Consider the following 22,106-nt stretch of genomic DNA (forward strand, 5'->3'; position numbering starts at 1 on the left):
TAATGTCAGATTTGATCTTTATACTTTTAATTTCTATTTGTTTTTTTTTCCTTTTTTATTGGAACTTTCTTTTTCGATTCCATCCCTCATCATTTTATTGATCGGGATTTTGTTAACCTTTTGGGTCATGGGCTCAAAAGATTTGACCATGTTGGCTTAAATCTTTTTTTTTTCAAATCTTTTTTACAATTGATTTTTGATGATTGCACTCTTCTATTAGGTTATCTCGATCTCATGTGTTATACCATGAGTTTCGAGTGTTTATCTAACTTTGCACGAGCCAATATTTTTTTAATTTATTTATTGTTATTTCATCTATTTTTTATTATATTATGAAATTAATTAAAATTTAATCAAACTCTTATGTTTCTCGTGTTTCATTAAAAACACATCTGTCTTTCAAATATTAATTTTCATATTGAAAAAGAGTTTCGTCCGGTCCATGACATTGCGCTGATTCTTATTCAAATGCTCAAGAGATTTTTAAACGATGTGAACTCGAAAAGAATATTACTCAAATATACTGAAGCTACGTTTGTTTCCCGAAAAGTAGTTTTCGGGAAACTACTTTCAAAACTTTTATGTGTTTGTTTGTCATTAGAAAAGTTGGTCAACGGAAAACACTTTCTATTCAAAGGAAAATTTGGCTTGGTTTCCAAGAAAGTGTTTTCTTTTTATTTTGGACGGAAAACACTTTTCATAAGTTGTAAAAAATTTAGAAATATCATATTATTTACTGATTATATCAAATTTGGTCCTCAAACTTTTGATTGCTATATATATATTTTTTGTTTTGAATATTTGTTTTTCAATTTTATCCTTTAGAATTTAATTTTTATATGAATTTTGGTCCTTATTTTTATAATTGTTATTTGCCTTTTCCCTATCATTTTTTAATTGAAATTTTTTATCTATCAAATTTGGTTCTCATTCTTTTGATTTTTAATTTTTTTTTGAAATAATTTATGAAATGTTAATTATTATTATTATTATTTTAATTTCTTCATCTTTCAATTTTTTTTTTTAGATTTGATCTCTATTATTTTGATTATTATTTATTTTATTTGAGATAATTTATGAAATTATATTTTTTTTCTATTTCATTCTCATTCAACTTTTTAATTTATAAGATTTATTCCTTATTATTTTAATAAACTTGAAAAAAATAAAACATTAATAAATTATTTTCCAGCTCATTTTCCATGACATAACCAAACACTGAAAAATATTTTCCAACTTATTTTCCATTACACTACCAAATATTGAAAAATAATTCACTTTTCAGGAATTCATTTTTTAAAAGGAAACTACTTTTCAGCAAAAAAAAAGGGGTCTGAGAACGTATTGATTTTCTAGCGTGTGCAGAAATTAGTTTTCCTTGTGCTTCTCCTTTCCATTTTACTTCTCCTTCTTTGTTTCCTTTTCCTTGCCTATCTTTCTTCCTTTTCTTTTCTTTTTTCCTATACATTATAAAGGCATAGCCTTGTACTGCTTTAATTTTTCTAAAGAGGATTTATTCAAATTTCACGAGATCTTTAAGCAATGAAGGAATTTTTTGGTACCAAATGAAATAACTTTTTTTCCTAGCTAGAATCAAGTATTAACATTAACAAAACAATAAAAAACATGGAGAAAATATTATTCCTTATACTAAGACTCTACCCTCACAAATTTTTTTCATTCCAATTTTTTTTTGTTACTATTATAGGGCCAAATTGAAGGCAAATTTAAGTTCATTTGTCATGGAAGTGTAAAATTAAAAGACAGGGAACCAAAATAAAAAAATTAAGAAAATAGTTGGCTTTTTAAAATTTTTGATGAAATGTTCATTATAGTCCTCTTACATTATGAATTATAAATATTTGTTTCCTCTAATTTCTGAAATTTCAAGCAGGGTCAATTATAGTCCAAAACTTTATTTGTTTTATTTTTTTTAGTTATTAATTTAAAAGAGAAAGTCACCGAAATTCAATGGTAAAGAGAAAAAATCATTGTTGACACTGAATTCGGCCACCAAAATGATTAATCTTGGTGTCAACGAGTTTCATTTAGTGATTAGAGTTCCACTTCAATGTTTTTTCACCTTCAAATTACCTAAAACAATATTTGAGTTTGGGAAGGTTTTTGGTTTTGGGTTTATTTTGGATTTTTAGAGGCCATGTATGGGTTTATCATGATGTTTAGGATGTTTTCTAGATGTTTTTGGTGAAAATGGGTTGAAAATAAATTTTTGAATAAAAAAATACATATGGCTCAATTTTCTAGTGACCTTTGGTCGCTGAAAGATGGACACGCAGATAACGGATTGTCTATAATTTTTTTTAATTAAAGGGTGAACGACGCGTCCTCCACCTTTTGTTGTTAACAAAATAAAAAGCTTAGCCAAACACATAGGTATACCCACGCTCGTGGTTTTTTTTTTAATTTGATAAGTTTTTAATCCCTTAAATTTTTTTTTAAAAAAAACATAAAATTTCATCGTTTGTTTGCTTTTAAAAGGTCTTTTTTTCATTAGACTTTTGTTTTCAAACTTTTTTAAAAATTAAATCTAAGGTTTTAGTCCCACTTGCAACACCTATTATTTTTTTAAAAAAATATATTGTTCGATATATAAAAAATTCCTCATGCAATTGATTGATGTATAATCAAATGAAAAATAATTTTGGAAATAAAACATTGTTAAATTCAATAGCATGTATGACTTGAATCGCATATGTAATAGGTTAATCCGGATTAAATTATTTTTTTTTTTAAATTGAATATTTTTATTTCTAATTTCTTCCAATTTTTTCTAGAAAATATTATTCTTTCCATAACGAATTGGGGGTTAAATTGCTAGAATATTTACTAGGAGAGGTGACATATTACTGATAAGAAATGATATTTTATATTCATGGAGCATCGGTTTTAACATTCATCTCTGCTTTTTTCTAGCCACCATAAAGACAAAGGTTTTGCTTTCTCGGGATATGAAGTGTGAATACCATACACTCTGAAATGGAAGATTCAAAGGCATTCATCAAAGCTGATCAAAGATCCGTATTAATTCTTCGATAGGAATAAAAAAAAATTTGAATCAAAGACATGTTTATTAAGGATAACAATGCTTATACTTTTTAAATTCATTTGTTTAAATTTCTTGAGAACAAAATATTGAAAATTGGTATTTCTCATTTACTCTATTAGCAGGCTAGCAACGGTGGCACAGTTCCCCATGTGTTCATCATTTCTAGCTACTTGAAATGTAAAGTATCTTCAATGACACCTTACTGTATGCATGCATGTATAATCGCTTAGCTGGCTATTGTCATGCCAACATTGACTGGTCAATGGCTTCTCTTTTACAATGTTGTTATCATGCAATATATTTTTTTCTAATATATGGTTTTGTATTAACGAACATATTTTTTTATTTGTTGTTTGGATCTACTGAAATTTTGTTAGGAGATTCTAAGAGTAAGATTAGAAGGTTTTTCCAATTATACTTAGAAGTTATTGTTTGAGATTTGAAAGATTTTTTCTAGTTAGTTTATGATTCTTTTTATTAGTTGATTTATGACTCTTTTATTGTTTTTTCTTTATTTATTTAGGATATTTTTCCTGGTTTTTTAGGATTTTTATTACTTTTCCTTTATTTTCAGATTTTCTTGCTAATTTAGGTAAGTTTTTAATTTATTTAACTAGTTGTAAACCTTTTAGAAAGATAGAATACTCGAAGAAAAAATATCCAAAAAAAAAATTTTGAATTAGAGTTTTTATGTGATACTTGTTCAGTATGATTTTGTGTTCTTGTGTTTATTATCTTTCTTGTGTTGTTTTATTTGCGTTAATTAGTATCAAAGCCTAACGATCCTAGGTTATTGTTTGATATGTGTTGCAACCCCAAATCATTTTATTTGTTGTGTGCTACTAAATAATCGTAGTTAGAAGAAATTGCATAGTAGCATGTGTTTAGATGAGAGGGGATAAGGAAGTTCCCCATCAAGAGATAAACGTTCAGGAGCTGGTGATAGAATACATGTAAAGACAAATTAGAAAATTAACTCATCGATTGGAGACAATAAACATCTGGATGTAAGTTGAAGAATTATCCTATCGATCGACAAAGATGAGAAAGAGAATATTGAATGATCATGAGAAGAGTGATCACTAACCCGTGGCTAGTTCTGAGAACCCGTTTTAAAGATATGAACAGATGATGCAACTTTTTAATCGAGATGAGTATTGTGGAGATTATAGTGATCCCGTTTATGGTAAGATAGATATGAATTGATATTATTCACCAATTTATGATTTATTTTGGTGATGATATCATAAATAATGACAGTAATAGTCGTGATGATACCATTGATGTTGTCCTTATTGATAAGTTAGTGCAAAGAAAACATGAAAGATGTTCAACAAAATAAAATTTTTGATTTAAATTATATTGATTCTTTTGATTATAAGTTTACTATTATCATAAAGTTATATGTGTTCAAGGGTTATGTGGATATAACAAATATTGTTAAAGCAAGTTTGAAGTTTATAATTTATTACTTAAGAAGCCAATGAAAGAGAAATAATCTGTCAATTATTATTTCCTATACATGTTTTAACATGAAGAGGTTGAAATTGAAGTATACAATTGTTATACACTTGAAGAGAAAAAATAAAAGGACTGAAGAGTCTTGATTGGATATCCATAGGATCAATGTAAAGGTAATTTAAACTTATGGACGAGTTCTTTCCAATATGGGAAGATTAATGCATTGATTTTTTTTTCTTTTAATATGCAGCTTTATGTTAATAGACATAATTTTTTATCCGATTGTTAAATTAAGATGCAATTTCACTATAAAATTCTAGAAGTTTTAGAGGCCTTATTTTCTATAGGGTTAAAATTCCATCATAGTTAAAGATTAATAAGACTTTCTGATAATGCTAGAAGTTATTGTTTAGGATTTGCAACATTTTTCCTAATTAGTTTATAATTTTTTTTCCTATTTGGTTTAGAACTCTTATATTATTTTTTTAGATTTATGTAGGATGTTATTTTCTAGTTTGTTTAGAACTTTTATTATTTTTCATTTATTTTTTAGTTTCCTTATTGGTTTAGGTAAGTTTAGAAGTTTATTTAAGAAGTTGTAAACCTCCTAAAGGGAGACTACTTAAAGAGAAAATATGTATTAGTAAAATTTTAAATTACAGTTTTTATATGATCCCTATTCAGTGTAATTTTGTGTTCATGTGCTTGTTGTTTTTCTAGTGTTGTTTTCATCTACGCCATGTTTTCTTTTCAATCGCCATAATAGTTATTTTCTTTAAATAAACATTGTCGTTATAGTAATTACTACCATTGTCTTGTGTTACGATGCATGTTAAATTAATGTTTTTTAAACGCAAAATAAATTAAATAAATAACAATCCAGGTATTGCTAATATGTTTTCTAATAGAAATTTGTCTTTTAAACTATATAGATGTTAACTCGATGTGATATAGTTGACTTGGTGGATCTAAACAAAAACTGGAAAAATGGCAAAAATGTAGTTTGATTTAAGAAAAAATTAAAGGCAATATCTTTTTTTAAAAAATATTAAGACAATAACATATTGAATCAATATGGGTCAACACGGGCTATCCTATCATATTCATGACCCGAGTTATAAGATCATGATAACCTCATTAAAAGTAAATTGAAATAAATTATAATGCTCAATTTCAAATCAAACCCATTTTTAATGATGAAATTGAAAAAAAAAATTAAAAAGTCACAAAAAGACCTAAGTCGGTCTAGGTTAACCTGCCAAACTCGAAACATACGTTATTAAACTAAGATAACCTCATAGAAAGCAAATTAAAATAAATTATGAACCTCAATTCCCAAGTAACTCAATGTCCAGGATGAAATTAAAAATAAACTCAATTACAAAAGGAAAAAAAATGATTCAAGTCATCTCCGGGTTAACTTACCAAACCCTCAGCCTAGGTCATAAGACTAAGATAATCTCATAAAAAGCAAATTAGAATTAACAATGAAGCCTATTTTTCAATCAACTAAATGTTGAAAGATGAGATTAAAAAAAATCATTAAAAAAAAGAGATCTGAGTTAATTCACTAAACTTGTGACATAGATCATGAGACTTGGATAACCTTATAGAAAAGAAATTAAAATAAAATTATAAATCCAAATTCTCAATAAATTAAAGATTTAAGAATAAAATTGATTTAAAAAGAAAAGAACAAAAAAAAACACCAAAGCCTAGTAAAATCCAAAGGTGTGACTTGCTGGGCTAGAATTTGATAAATTAATACATTTAAAATTAATTATTTTTTTTAAAAATAAATTTAAATTAAAAAAAAAACATCTTGGGTGTGCCCTTCTAGACTAGACCAATGTACTTGACCTTGATTAAAAGCTTAGGCTCATACATGATATTTTTACATCATCATCCACTTCTTTTTTATTTATTTTTTAAGAATAGGGCGAGAGGTTGCATATAGTGGGAAGCAACCTCTTGTCTATTGTAATGTTTTCTGGTCACCTTGGTGATTGAAATATTGGGGTCCAAATTTTTTAACACAAAAAACCTAATTTTCAAGTTATTTTAACTTAAAACAACTCAAAAACACTATAAAAATCTTCATAAATTACTTACCAACCAAAACACACCCTGAAATCACTTAAAAAACAAAACTTAATTGAAAAATAACTAAATGAATTACGATCTACTTTTTTCATCATGTTTATAGTAAAAACCCATCACCATCGAAATCCTCTCGTCAAATGAAATTCCATAACACCAAGATTGACCATTATGGTTGCTAGAATATGATCAATTGATAACTTTCTCTGTCCTTTGCTGTTTCAATAACTTTCTCTATATTATAAAAAATTTAGGCAATGAAAAATAAAATAAATGAAATTTTGGACCAAAATTACGATTCCAAAAACTACAAGGAATGAACAAGTAGATGAAGGAAAATAAGGGAACCGAAAAGAATTTTTTTCACATGAATTTGAAAACTGGCCATGAAGTTTCTCTTTGTTTTACACTTTGGTCATCTTTTGTTGAATTTGTTCTTTCTCTCACAAATTATAACAATTTGATCAATAATTTAATTAGGATGCAACTGAGAAAAAAGGTTAATTAAGACGTGATTTGAAGTTAATTTCAAATAAAGAGAAGAAAACATCAGTGATAAGGATGCGTTTTTTAATATCATAAAATTTATTAATTGAGAAATGAAAGGATGATGTTTGCACTTAATACAATGAATTAAAAAAAATAAGTGAACCAATAAATCATAAAAAGTGTTATGAATGCTAATTAAAGACTAGATTTAAAGGTTGATCTTTTTAGTAAATAGTAAAAAATATATACACATGCAAATGCAAATATTCTATAAGTGTGGGCTAGTTAAAAGTAACATAAGTGCAATAAATTGTGAAATAGAGGAAATAATCAAGGTAACATGATCATTTTCGAAGCCCCTTTTTATTTAATTCTATGAAAATTAAAATAAATATTCAAAAGGAATCAAAAGATTTAAATTATGTATAACAAAATTAAGTTTTTCTAGTCAAAATCCTCATTTCTTATCTATGCAATTTTTTCTTGTTTAGATGTCTTTTTATTAACATCATGATTTTTTTAATAAAAAGTTAAGGAATTTAAAATAAATATTCATAAAAATTCTAATAATTTAAATTCATGATAAAATATTACTTTTTAGTCAAAATCCTTACTTGCTTATTCATTTATATTGTTGTATTTAACCAAAACATGTTTTTTGTATCCGGCCGAAATGTTTTTCCCTCCTTTTTTTTTGATAATTTTCTTTCTCGTATCTTAACTTACAAGGAATAAACATAGAAAAAATAATTTTTCAGTACCAAAACATAGATACTTAAAACTATGGAAACCAAAAATATAAAAATCAAGACTTTATGACCAAATTGAACTTATACAGAAACTTCAAGGATCACGCTGAACTTTTCACATCATACAAGGATTGAAATGTTAGGAAAATAAGATTTTAAGATTAAAACATGAAAACCTAAAATTATAGGGACTTTCAAGATTAAAAATTGTAGGGACCAAATCAAACTTCTTTAAAGAACTTTAAGGACCAAATTGAACATTTAACAATATCTAGAGGCTTAAACTCAATAAAAATAAAGTTTTATAAATGAAATGTAAACAACTAAAACTACAATAGGTAATGTGGAATAAGAAACTATTAGCATATTGGCCCGCGTTCTACAACGGGTGAATAATAATCTTTTTTTAAAAATATAAAAACATAATAAGAGTATAAAAAATATTTAAAGTATCTTGGGTTTGGCAGCATACCAGACATAAAACACTTGGATCAGACAGCCACACCTAACCCAATATGCGTTAATATCTTTTGAAATAAAAATAAAAAGACAATGCCTTTTATAATCTTCTAAATATATGCGGTGTGGTTATAAACATTCTATATATATATATATATATATATGTATATAGTACGATCATAATAATTTTTCCACACGTTTTAAAGAATAGTATAATATAATAATAATAAAGATAGAAAAGTACTTTTCCAGCCATAAACGGTGAAACTGTATACCCACAGCGTTTATTTCGTTAGTGATAATGAGTAATAATCAATAACAGTTATGAACCCAAAGGAGGAGAATATGGGAAAAAAGAAAAGAATTTGGAATCGATTCTTTCCATTTTTTTATTTGCTAAATTCCTCTTTTATTCTGAAATCACAATCCTCTCCAGAACTAATTCTTGAATCAGCTTTGATATATTGAAATCATTTTTAAAAAATAAAAAAAATGTATAAAAATATAACTTGGATATTTCTAATAAATCCCGAATCATCAACCAATAGTATAATACCACGAGATGCTTAATATCATTTATGGTTTTCGTTGTCTGTTAGTAATTAAATAATCTCAAGTGAACAATTATAGTCATTAGAAAAGAAAAGAAAAGAAAAGATGCTGTAATTATAACAATTTTAAAACCGTTATTTTATTATTAAATATCCTCAACAAAAGGATGTTGTAATTAATTACTCTGTAGTGTACTGTATTAAAACAAAATCAAAATAACCTAACAAAAACAAAATTATATTATAATTTTAAATTAAAAAAGACACAGGGAAAGACAAGAACAGCAATCCTATTCTCCCTCATCATCTCTCTCTCTCTCTCCCCACTTTATTTCTCTTTCTCCCTCTCTCGCTGCGCCTCCACACTGTCCCCCCACCACCACAACCACCACCACATCACCGAGCTGGATTCTCTCTCTTCTCTCTTACGCATCTCCATGCGCCGCTGGTTCAGCGGTTTCGTTGATTAACCCCCTCCCCTCCCTCTGTAGATACCCTTACACACGACCACAATAAACCCCCCCTCTCTCGTGATTCGAAAAACGACACCGTTTTATCACTTCCAGGAGCTAGGGTTTCGAAACCAGATATCCATTTCTAGAAAAAAACTTGTAAATATTATTGTCGTGTTTAGGGATTTGGATGGCATTGGGAGATTTAATGGCGTCAAGATTCTCCTCACAATCTCCAGTTGCTTTTGTATCGAACCATTATGATCATTATCCGTCAAGTCACGAAGATGATGCTACTGATGTAGCCAGAAGAGATGACAATAATAATAGTAATAATAATAGAGATAGAGATTCTGATACTGCTAGCACTAGTAATTACGGCGGAGGCAATGCCACGGCAAGCACCACCGCCACAACCACTACTAGTACGGCGTATTTGCCGCAGACTGTTGTTTTGTGTGAGCTTAGACACGAGGCATTTGAAGCTTCTGTGCCTACCGGTCCGTCTGATAGTGGACTCGTTTCGAAATGGCGGCCCAAGGACCGAGTAAGATACTGAGTTTTGATGTTTTGTGTTATTTTTTATGTTTTAGTGTTTGATTGAATGTGAATGAGTTATAGTTTTTTCTAGGGTTTTTTTTGTCAGCTATTCATTCTGGTGGATTTATGATTATGAAGAAAATTTGATCTTTTATGGTTGTTGTGTAGTTATTAAATGAAAAACACTTTTAAGAAAATAGTTAGATGAATAGATAATGGAACTGTTGAGGTGAGATGAAATTATTGTTTGGGTGGGGAAGTTTTACAGTAGTGTTGCTACTCGGAGGAATTGTTGTATCACACTGGCAATTGGCTGTTATGTGATCACTGGAAACTGTGGTTTCTTGGTGGGTGGGGTGGTTTGAAGAGGTTTTGATTCAATAAATATAAATTGTGGCACTTGACATTTTCCGTAAATGTTTCATAGAGGTTGTCTTTTAAACCTGTGACATTTAACATGGCATCCCTGGAAATGAATTACAGTTGATAGAGAAGTACTAATTAGGGTTTTGCTTTATTGGTAGAAAGTGTATGCCATCAATTACTTGACATCATATTAGCTTAACAATTATACAAGGAAAATTTGGGTTTAGAAATCCTAATGTCAGTAAAAGTAACAGCTCGTCTGACCTTTGATGAGTGTTCTATGCTTTGTGAAATTTCCGAAACAAAGTGAGCTGAGGAAATTGAAATGCCAGTATCTTTTTTGCTTCTTCTTGACATTTTACTTTAGATGAAAAATTCATTAACTTTCAAAATAGTAAAGAGATTTCAATACTACTACAATGAGGGTTATCATATTGACCATGTGACTGTTGGTTGGTTGTGCCCTGCATAGCTGACTGTCTGCTGGGATGTCTACAGAGCTCCTGAAGATCCTTGATTCGTCTTAGCAGTCTTTTGATGAACAGTTTTGATTTCTCTTTTTATTTTTATTTTGCCTTGAGCTTGCTTCTCTAGTTCTTAACTCTATCTGCTGCTATGGCCTAGCAAACATCTAATAATATTAAATGTGTGTTTGGAATTGGTGCTTTTGAGCTCAAAAAGTACCAAATTTTTGGGGTGCTATTCCTTTCTTTGGGAAACATTGAAAATTCCCCAAAGGCATCAATTTAAGCTTAGCATTGCTGTAAGATGGGATGATAGTGTACAATGAATTTCCTAATTGGTTTTGTTGCTTTAGGGCTCCCACAGGGCTGACCGCCTCTTTTCATAGGATTGCCATAGATTTTGGCAAATGCCACTAGATCTTGTGAATGAAACACGTGTATTAGGAATTGGGTACTGATTTTATTGCTTGGATGGATTAGAAGAAAATGATGTAGCAAAAAGAGTAAATCATATCCGAAAATAGCTTCTTGAAAGAAACATATTGAACGAGTTATTAACTAGGAGAAAAACTGCATGCATTTAGCAGTTGCATGTTGTGGGATGCCATTGCCTCCACTTGCATTGTTCACAAAAGAAGTTTTTTTCTTTGTATGGAATATTTTTCTTTAATTGATAATGGCTAGGATGGTAATATTTAGGACATCATGTTTTTTGTACCTGGCTATATTTCTTATCATCTCCATGTTGTGCCACCACGGTAAATTTTTGTTCTAGATGCTTACAAGTTATATCTTCACATGTACTTGTGTTTGATTTAGCTCCCAACTTTTTGTGCAGATGAAGACTGGATATGTAGCTCTAGTTTTGTGTTTAAACATCAGTGTTGATCCTCCGGATGTAATAAAGATATCCCCTTGTGCCAGAATGGAGTGCTGGACAGGTGCACTTTGAGCTGCTGATCTCTCCTATTAGTTTTAAATATTTGCCTTCTCTCTACTCATGCTCTGTATGCTGCTTTCACTTAAGCTTTTGTTTTAATATTAGAATTGTGTGGTTTATAAACCTTTTTTTAGAAGGCCAATTGGTCAAAAGACCCTCAAACTTTTTGTCAAATCCAACTTGATCCCTGGCTTTTCCTTTTTTCGATTTTGGTCCCTCAAACTATCAAGTCAAAGCAGTTGATCATGGAGGCGGTAATTACAGCCATCTGTTTTTAACGAAGGTGGCCAAATGCTTTGACCTAATAGTTCGAGGGACCAAAATCAGAAAAACAAAAGGTAGGGGTTAAGTTGGGTTTAACCAAAGTCCAGGGGCTCTTTTGACCAGTTAGCTTTTTAAGAAACTGTTGTGTGGTGCTTAACTTGTCTCTACTACAGTTGGATTCATATAGTTGTAATGCGTTGTTGGTTGTATGGAAGGAAGCAATGTACTAGAATCTCGGAGCTTACTGCAATTTTTCAACTACACAATTTAAATCCAATTTACTTTCCCATCATTTTATCTCCATGGCAAATAAGTGAAACATAATCAAGAAATGCTAAGAACAATCTCCTTTTATTCATGAATTTAAATCCTCCCTTTTGAGGTTCTAATTTTCTTTTTTCTTGGCAGATCCACTTTCAATGGCACCTCAAAAAGCTCTTGAAACAATTGGAAAAAACTTAAGCATTCAGTATGAAAGGTGGCAACCTAAGGTGAGGGAATTCTTGACACTTCTTTCTTTGAATTATAGTTCCATTTATATTTACGTTGTTCATCTATTAACAGGCTCGCTACAAGGTTCAACTTGATCCTACTGTTGATGAAGTGAAGAAACTTTGTAATACATGCCGAAAATATGCCAAGTCTGAGAGAGTTTTGTTTCATTACAATGGACATGGTGTTCCAAAGCCAACTGCTAACGGTGAAATCTGGCTATTCAATAAGGTTTTACTTTTACTCCTTTAGTTGATGAGTTGTTTTATTTCACTGCTACAGTAATCTTTCTAGACATTTTTATATTTAACATGCTAAAAATTTTCTTCATCACTGGTGTAGAGTTATACACAATACATTCCCTTGCCAGTCAGTGATCTTGATTCCTGGCTGAGAACACCGTCAATCTATGTTTTTGATTGCTCTGCTGCTGGGATGGTAGTCAATGCATTTCTGGAGGTATTCAGCAATTGTGTCACTATAAGTTTCTTTCTATGTACCATTGACTGCTGTTTCATAAAATTTGATCTCACAATTTGAGTAATCTGATTCTAACATGGCTGTTACTATTCTTTAAATAGCTTCATGACTGGAATGCTTCTGGCTCTGCTGGATCCACGCGGGATTGCATTTTGCTTGCAGCCTGTGAAGCACATGAGACTTTGCCACAAAGTGATGAATTTCCTGCTGATGTGTTCACTTCATGCCTCACCACTCCTATCAAGATGGCATTGAAATGGTGAAGCTTTTTATCTTTTTAGTTTTGATTGTTACAATCCATCCTTTCTTTTCCTTTCAGATAGCAACTTTCTGACTTCTGGATAAGGATTTCCATGTTGTTTTTTCTCCTCATTACATTACTTAGTGTTTTCTATTTATGTACCTTGCCTGTGATTATTCTCTATTCTTTTGTTGTCTGTTGACTTTACAAGGAATATTTAAATGTACTATGTTGAGTTGTCTTGATATTTGGAGTTTTCATGTGGTTCCCTTCTGAAATGTTGTGGTAATTGATTATTTTTGTGGCAAGTACTTGTTAATCATTTGGTTTTCATCCATGTGCCCCAGGTTCTACAGACGTTCACTACTTTGTGACTCCCTTGACTACTCATTAATTGATAAAATTCCTGGCCGGCAAAATGATCGTAAAACGCTTCTGGGAGAATTGAACTGGATCTTTACTGCAGTGACAGACACAATTGCTTGGAATGTTCTTCCTCGTGGTAGTTTCTTCTTAGTAAAAAATGATTTTTTTATTTTTCATATGTGCACTTCCTCTGATTTAGTTCTTCATTTGTCTCTTTCTTTGTTACATGTAGATAACACTTAGTTTTACTCTGCAGATCTTTTCCAGAAGTTGTTCAGGCAAGATTTGCTAGTTGCCAGTCTGTTCAGAAATTTTTTGCTTGCTGAAAGAATTATGCGTTCGGCAAATTGTTCTCCAATTTCTCATCCAATGTTGCCACCAACCCATCAGCATCATATGTGGTATTGTAGGAAATACTTGTTTAGTCAGCCCTGCAGTGTGTTCACATATCCATTTATCACTGTTTCACTAAGGTTCAATGCAGGGATGCATGGGATATGGCTGCTGAAATTTGCCTCTCTCAGCTTCCATCTCTGGTCGAGGATCCAAATGCAGAATTCCAGGTGTGTTCCATTGTGATACTATGCTACAATAAAATGGCATGAAATTTCTTCTGCCACAATTGTAATGAGCTTTTGGAAGACTGAATTTCTTTATTTATTTTCATATTATTACCATTTGTCCATCCAAAGCATAAAAATTTAATGTGTCTAAGCAATATGCCTTTCTTTTGATTCAGCCGAGTCCTTTTTTTACTGAACAACTGACGGCTTTTGAGGTGTGGTTGGACCATGGATTTGAACATAAGAAGCCACCCGAGCAGTTGCCTATTGTTCTTCAGGTGTGTGCCACTTAGTTCATGTTAATTTCAAGAAAATCATAAGTGGCTTTTTTTCCTTCTGTTTGTAATTACAAAAAACAAACTGGTAAAATGCTTTATATTAGGTTAGATTTTATCCACATCTGTGCCTGTCTTAGCTAAATTCTTTTCTTTTGTTCTGTTTTCTGTAACTATTATCTTATGAGATCTTTTATTTATTCATATACAGGTTCTGCTAAGTCAATGTCATCGGTTCCGAGCACTGGTGCTTCTAGGGAGATTCCTTGATATGGGACGCTGGGCAGTGGATCTGGTACTTGCTGATGAATTCTTTGGTGCAAAAGCTTTTTTATGAACAAGTGCTCATGGATTGGGGTTTTATTATCATGGCATGATTGACTTGGTTTTTTTTTTCTAGGCTTTATCTGTTGGAATATTTCCATATGTTTTGAAGCTGTTGCAAACAACAACACCAGAACTAAGGCAAATTCTTGTATTCATATGGACAAAAATTCTAGCGCTTGATAAGGTACATTTTCAAGGTCTTTTTAACTTTTTTGACAAGTTGGTGCATGTATGGTGTGCTATATTAAACAATATTTTGAATATTTTTGGTCTCTAGTGGTGGTTACTGGAGTAAAATACTCTCCACCTGTATTATAAATTAGTATAAGATGAAAGGGTGCAAATGATCATTTTTAGTGATGAAAAGAATTATCAAAAGGCAAGCTGCCATGAAATGTTGAAATAATATTGTGCAGTTTTTGCCTCTGGGGCATGTAGCTAAAATACTATTTTCCTAGTTCATAAGACTACAACAGTGGCATTATTGTTCAAAGAATTACTTAGGCTGGAAATTTAACAACTATAAACTATATTTTACTGCCTTTAATACCCAATTTTCTCATGGCTATTATTCTTTTGTCAAAAGAATTTACCAAGGCTGGAAATTTTACCACTATTAGAATTACTTTCCATTTGATTGTTTTCTATATCAGTACTTAAGAAGTTCTTTCTTGTGGATCTCAGTCATGCCAGGTTGATCTTGTTAAGGATGGGGGGCATACATATTTTATTAGGTTTCTCGACAGCTTGGAAGCATATCCAGAACAGCGTGCAATGGCTGCATTTGTTTTGGCTGTTATTGTTGATGGACACAGACGGGGCCAGGAAGCCTGTATTAAAGCTGGTTTGATTCATGTGTGCTTGAAGCACCTTCAAGGTTCAGTGCCAAATGACACACCACCTGAACCCTTGTTTCTTCAGTGGCTTTGCCTCTGCCTGGGAAAGCTGTGGGAGGATTTCACAGAGGCTCAGATACTAGGTCTGCAGGCTGACTCCCCAGCAATATATGCTCCTCTACTGTTGGAGCCCCAACCAGAGGTTTACCTTTTTATTAGTTTGTTATCCTCAGCAGTTCTTGAGTTTGCTTATTTGTTGAACTACTTAATTACATAATCTATTCATTCCAGGTTAGGGCTTCTGCTGCATTTGCACTGGCCACCTTGCTTGATGTTGGGGGTGATGTCTGCAGGGATGGTGCTACTGGAGATGATGAGTTTGATGATGATGAAAAAATTAGAGCTGAAATTAGTATTGTTAAAAGTCTATTAAGTGCTGTTTCAGATGGAAGTCCTCTGGTCAGGGCGGAGGTTGCTGTAGGTATGTGCAGCTAACTATTTACATTTCTATACTTGATAGATTATGTTTTCTTTCTTTTAGTTTAGTGCTGTGAATGTGCCTTCAATTGCAATTATCTTGTATAATTCAGTTGGGGGCAGGTTAATAACATCAACTATTGCTGGCGCCATGGTTAACATTTTGGAATTTAAAAGAATACCTGAAGTGCTACCTTCTCTTATCATTTTTTCTCAGCCCAATTTTGGTTATCTGTTCTGTGGGAAATTTTTTTCTTCTGTCAACAAATTAAAATAAAAATTTTGGGGCTTAAATCTATAATAATACATCCTCCAAAGCGAGTGAGTCTACTAACATGCTTGACAAAGCACACGAATTATTAAAGCTAATTATATCTCTGGTGGATCATTTATTTGATCCCTACTTTTCAAAATGACCTTTTAGGTTTTTGTACTCATAAAAGGCTGTACAAAGATTTGGAGGCAACATAAGACCTTTTTCCCGGTGAAAAGCAATGCTGTTTGGTGTCTTTTTTGCCTCTTCATGTCCACTTTGTTTCTTCACCAGTTTTGGGGCAAGTGTAGGGGTATAGATGTGTGGGGCAGTCCATATTTTTTCTCCTATTTCATGTTTGTTTTAGTGAGTCCCTGGGATTACAATTGTGAATCATGAATAAATTCAGTTCTCTTTGTGCAGCTCTGGCACGCTTTGCATTTGGCCACAAACAGCACCTCAAGTCAATTGCTGCCTCCTATTGGAAACCTCAGTCTAATTCTCTACTCAACTCATTACCTTCTTTGGGCCATATAAAAGCTACAGGTAGTGGACATGCCAACCCTAATCAGTATGTGCCACATGCAAGTATTGTTTCATCTCAATTTGGCCCTCTGACAAGAGTTGGTAGTGACAGCCCATCCGTGGTTCGAGATGGAAGGGCTTCCACTAGCAGTCCTACTACAGCTGGAATTATGCATGGATCACCATTATCTGATGATTCATCTCTGCATTCTGATTCTGGTATATTGAATGACATTGTCAGCAATGGGGAAGTACTCCATTCAAGGCCAAAACCTCTGGATAATGCATTATATTCCCAGTGTGTGCTGGCTATGTGCACTTTGGCCAAGGATCCTTCTCCACGCATAGCAAGCCTTGGTAGAAGGGTACTGTCGATTATTGGGATTGAACAAGTGGTGACAAAATCTGTAAATTCCACTGGTAGCAGTGGTCCCAAAACTTCATCTCCAAGTCTTGCTGGACTGGCTCGTTCATCATCATGGTTTGACATGCATGCAGGTAACTCTTCTCTTTATATCTTTTTACCATGATTGTACTGTCACTCCAAGCAAGTGATTGTGTCAGCTTGTTTATCTGCACCTTTATCTTTTGATCTTCTCTAATCTTTGATATTTTTGACAGGTCACATTCCTTTGACATTCAGAACTCCTCCTGTCAGTCCTCCACGATCAAGCTACTTAACAGGAATGCGTAGGGTGTGTTCTTTGGAGTTCAGGCCGCACCTTATGAATTCTCCAGATTCAGGATTAGCTGATCCTCTTTTAGCTTCTGTTGGATCTTCTGGAAGCACAGAACGGAGTTTGCTTCCTCAGTCAACTATCTACAATTGGAGTTGTGGTCACTTCTCAAAGCCGCTTCTCACCACACCAGATGATACTGAAGAAATATTAGTTAGAAGGGAAGAAAGGGAAAAATTTGCACTGGAACATATTGCAATGTGTCAGCACTCTTGTGTGTCTTTCTATTTGTTTTCTCTTCTTTTATTTATTTATTTTTGTATTAGTTTTTGGTTGAGCTGATGAAATGTTCATTTTCTTGGCCAGCTGTTAGCAACCTTAATAACAGAATTGCTAGTTGGGATACAAAGTTTGAAACTGGTACAAAGACAGCCTTGCTGCAGCCTTTCTCTCCTATTGTGGTTGCCGCTGACGAGAATGAACGAATTAGGTAAGCCAGTCTTTATTCAATACATCTTTTATGGAGTATTATTTTAGTTTCTCAGGGCTCTGTTTTGACATGCCAAGTATGGTCGCAGATTAATGACATTGTATGATGTCATGGTTTCAAAAGTTGGGAAACTTGCATACATTGTACAATATGCCAACAGGAACTACTTCTCAGTGGCTCTGGCTTCTTGCTTAAGTTCATCTTTAGTCCTGTTTATCCTGTTACCTTTTGCATCTATTAAGAACAATTCAGCATGTATTCTACCTAAATTCTACTGATACTACAGAAAGGCCTGGGCAAACAAAAACTGGAGTATGGATTCTTTTGTTTTTTTCCCTGGTGATAGGCAAATAATTTTTAATCTTTTCTCTGATATTGATCTCTTGAGTGATGTGTGATGCTTGTTTCTTTGTAGGGTGTGGAATTATGAGGAAGCTACCCTTCTGAATGGGTTTGATAATCATGATTTTCCTGACAGAGGAGTTTCGAAGCTCTGTCTTGTAAACGAGCTAGATGACAGTTTGCTCCTTGTTGCTTCATGTAATGTTTTTTTACTGATTTTCAATTCATTTCATGGTGGCTAGACTGGTCCTTTATTAGAATGCTTGGAATCATTTTTGCCATACTTGTTTTTGCTGCAGGTGATGGAAATATACGGATTTGGAAAGACTACACTGTGAAGGGTAAGCAAAAGCTTGTCACTGCATTTTCTTCAATCCAAGGTCATAAACCCGGTGTGCGGAGTTTGAATGCTGTTGTGGACTGGCAACAACAATCTGGATATCTGGTACATACTCACTTAAGTTTGTCTTTGGTACTGTTTTTATATTCGTAATGTGATGTTCATAATAGTTTCTTCTATTTTTAATGTTGCTTTCCTAGTATGCTTCGGGTGAGATATCATCCATCATGCTCTGGGACCTGGATAAAGAGCAGCTTATTCATTCTATTCCTTCATCATCAGATTGTAGCGTCTCAGCAATGGTGAGTTTTGTTGTTTCCTGGGGTTGTTTTTGAAAGTTGTATCATTCTTTGCTACAATAGATAATAGCAGAACTAAGTTAGAATTTACAAAACGTGGCAAATTTAAAACATTGTAGTTTTGAAGAGATTCTTTTGTTCTTTTGTTTATGGTGTGCTTGTGGATGTGAGAATGATTCAGGCACTTGTGTAATGAGAATAATAGAGCTTCTGATGGCATGAATATATCTTTAATAAATGTGAAATGGTTCTTTTCGTATTATTATTGTCATGACCTTTTGTACCTCATTTTTTCCTTTCTGATTATTTTACTGTTCAAGTTTTATGGGTAGGCTCTCATATAACACCACTGCTATCATTACTATGTAATAACACTAAGAAAACGTTATCACGCATGTACCTATTGGTGGTAAAATGCAGATGTGTGATTGGCTATAGGAGCTTTAACAAATACCTTTCTTTTCATTTGTGACAATGATGCTTGCTGGATACATTAAATGTTGTCTTACAGATTTTACCATTGTCTTTTGCTGATGTTCAATTTTTAACTGATTGTGCTTGAGAGCTTTTCCCTATCATCATAAACCGCAGAGTTAAAAGAAATCTTGTCAAGGTTTGTAGAAAGCTGTTTCCAACTGAATGAAACCCAGCCTTGGATCCAAAGTCTTGCTTCTCTGTTCTGTTCTAATTAGTGCTAGGTGTGGTTTTTTTTGTTTTTCAATTTCCTTCCCTCTTACTCCAGTATTCAAAATGTGTAATACCGTTACTCCATCTGATAAACCTTTTTCTCTTTCTGGAATTGCTGTTGCAAGGAATATATTGGTTTATTTTTACTTAAACCTCAGAGAGGTGTTTTTAGAATACTCCATAAACTTTTAGTTTACCCTGCCACAGGTTTCTTCCATTATAATCATATAATCTGCAAACAATAAAAATCATGGTGTATCATCTTGAATATGGACAATTTCTCCATCATGAAAGCAAAAGGTAGAGGCTGCAAACCAAAAGGACTGTCCGGATGGTAGACTCTTGGTGCTACCCAACCATGATGGATAAATAGTTAATGTCCCTCCCAATAGTTCTCACCCTTGTAATTGTCCTTTATACATTCACTTGTTCCCCAGCTCCACAATAGGACCTCTGGTACATTATCTAGAGTGATAGAAAGTTTATGGAGGTCTCTTTTTTTTCTTTGTATTTGCATCAGCCTCATTGGGAATAATATAGCCTTCATAGTTGCCTGGCATAAAAGTGAATTGGTTTTCTCATGGAGTAGCATTTTAATGTGCTGCTCTGGTGCTTATCAAGGATTATTCTCCTTCACCACTTATTTGCATAGCAATTTGCTTTCTATAGCCAGTGACTAAACGTTGCAGTTCTTGGTACTACATGTTGCAATAGAATCTTCAAATTGAATTCATATGGATAAGGTTGTTCAATGCCCAAAATTGGTTATGGGCAAAGATTCTGCATGTAAATCGCAAATCTTGTCCAAATTTAAGAATGTTTATAATTTTTGTGCACTATTGTTTCTGCCACCATATCAAGCATCCACATCTTTAATTATCTTTTATTTATTGCTATTTGGTGGTTTATTTCATATCCGCCGTCATCATTAGTAACTTGTCAAATCTGTTGAATTATCTTCATTTATGTTTATCTGTGCAGTCTGCTTCTCAAGTTCATGGAGGTCAATTTACTGCTGGTTTTGTGGATGGATCTGTCAAACTCTATGATGTCCGAACACCTGAAATGTAAGCACTGCTCGTAAAGTGTTCCTCTGGCTCTGGCATAGCATAAATGTTTGCTTGTTTTTGACGTTTTGATAAGCTTGTTACTGTTGCTACCTTTTTTATGATAACAATCCCAAATTCAAATATACTGGTTCCTAATGCTTTACAGTGAAACAAGTAATGGGATTGTATGTGATGGAACGTGTTTGGGATTTTAACATATGATGAAATATGTTAATCTTATTATAGACCAGACTATTCAGTAACTTATATTACAAGCTCAAAAGATATATTACTTTGCGTTCCCTTCTGTTTAACTGTCGTATTTTTTTCTAATCTTAGGCTTGTTTGTGCTACTCGGCCGCACACGGAGAATGTAGAAAAAGTTGTGGGGATTGGCTTTCATCCTGGGCTTGATCCTGGAAAGGTAACAATTGCACTTTGTGATATACATGTTTGTTTAGACTGCTGGTGGATTTGTATCTTACCTTGCCACAATTCTCCTTTTCTCTTGTTTTCTTTCAGATTGTCAGTGCATCCCAGGCTGGTGACATGAAGTTCCTGGATATGAGAAATTATAGAGATCCCTATCTCACGATCAAGGCCCACAGGGGCTCACTCACAGCTTTAGCTGTTCATAGGCATGCCCCTATTATTGCCAGTGGATCGGCAAAACAAATTATTAAATTATTCAGTCTAAATGGTGAACCACTAGGCTCCATTAGATACCACCTAACCATAATGGCCCAGAAGATCGGTCCTGTAAGCTGCCTCACCTTCCATCCTTACCAGGTACTCCTTGCTGCTGGTGCTACTGATGCTTTATTCTCAATCTACGCCGATGACAACACTCAAGCAAGATGAAAGCACACATCTTTACTGGTTGACTATCGTAGTTTTTGGTGGCTGCACAAGCACTGAATGATTTGTTAATGTCACCGATGCTAGTTTATGGCTTCAATTTATCATCAGATGTGACAGTCGACCATGCCAACACCTGTTTGCTGAAACACTGATTTGACGTCCTGAGTCGCGTGCCAGATATTTCATTAGCCTCCAGTGCTGAGGGTCAGATGGTGAGAAGAAGTCCTGCATGGTGTGGGTGGGGGGGCAAAAATGTGTGTAAATAGTTTCTTTTCCTTTGGTGTGTTCATTGATCCTGCCGTCTCCTGGTTCATTTTTATAAGCAACACGTGTCACTACATAATTGGAAGTGTTGCGAACAGATGTTTATAATCAGTTTATCATTCAATCCCAGAATATTTTAATAGGTTTATGGTTCCATAGGCTTTTGTATAGCTTGTAATTAATTGTCGAGTTTGCCTCGTGTAACCCCTTGACCCTTTTAAAAATCCTCTTGTTTCAAGCATCCAGCAAGGCCAAGAATGGTGTGATTGAGATGTTAAAGACAGGATGCCCCCCCTTGTATCATCCCTGCGGCGTTTAATATTCTGAGAAGAAGACGCTAAAGGTAAAACTGGAACGGGG

The 22,106-nt window shown here is 33.1% G+C and overlaps 1 protein-coding gene across 2 annotated transcripts; it reads left to right on the forward strand.

Moving 5' to 3' along the window:
* Nucleotides 1-9,139: 9,139 nt before the first annotated feature.
* On the forward strand, nucleotides 9,140-21,888 carry LOC133689132 (regulatory-associated protein of TOR 1). Of its 2 annotated transcripts, none has more exons than XM_062108892.1 (23): nucleotides 9,140-9,875; nucleotides 11,537-11,639; nucleotides 12,311-12,393; nucleotides 12,467-12,625; nucleotides 12,737-12,853; nucleotides 12,976-13,133; nucleotides 13,463-13,617; nucleotides 13,738-13,882; nucleotides 13,966-14,044; nucleotides 14,221-14,322; nucleotides 14,531-14,614; nucleotides 14,720-14,830; nucleotides 15,331-15,684; nucleotides 15,774-15,963; nucleotides 16,636-17,235; nucleotides 17,359-17,688; nucleotides 17,781-17,904; nucleotides 18,320-18,444; nucleotides 18,546-18,691; nucleotides 18,787-18,888; nucleotides 20,554-20,639; nucleotides 20,961-21,045; nucleotides 21,144-21,888. In XM_062108892.1, exons 1-23 carry the CDS (start codon nucleotides 9,519-9,521, stop codon nucleotides 21,480-21,482), a joined length of 4,134 nt encoding a protein of 1,377 aa, XP_061964876.1. In that variant the 5' UTR covers nucleotides 9,140-9,518; the 3' UTR covers nucleotides 21,483-21,888. The 2 variants fall into 2 exon arrangements, with proteins under 2 accessions (XP_061964876.1, XP_061964877.1); XM_062108893.1 differs by having other exon boundaries at nucleotides 17,359-17,676.
* Nucleotides 21,889-22,106: the final 218 nt, after the last annotated feature.

The sequence above is a fragment of the Populus nigra genome, chromosome 3 (genome assembly GCF_951802175.1).
Source record: "Populus nigra chromosome 3, ddPopNigr1.1, whole genome shotgun sequence".
Taxonomy (NCBI): Eukaryota; Viridiplantae; Streptophyta; class Magnoliopsida; order Malpighiales; family Salicaceae; genus Populus; species Populus nigra.

What these genes read in the sequence shown, in the direction of transcription:
- LOC133689132 (XM_062108892.1), top strand. Translation starts at nt 9,519, where the DNA reads ATGGCATTGGGAGATTTAATGGCGTCAAGATTCTCCTCACAATCTCCA. An exon ending in ATGGTTTGACATGCATGCAG is followed by an intron (nt 17,236 to 17,358) that starts GTAACTCTTCTC and finishes TATTTTTGACAG; the next exon opens with GTCACATTCCTTTGACATTC. An exon ending in AACAACAATCTGGATATCTG is followed by an intron (nt 18,692 to 18,786) that starts GTACATACTCAC and finishes TTGCTTTCCTAG; the next exon opens with TATGCTTCGGGTGAGATATC.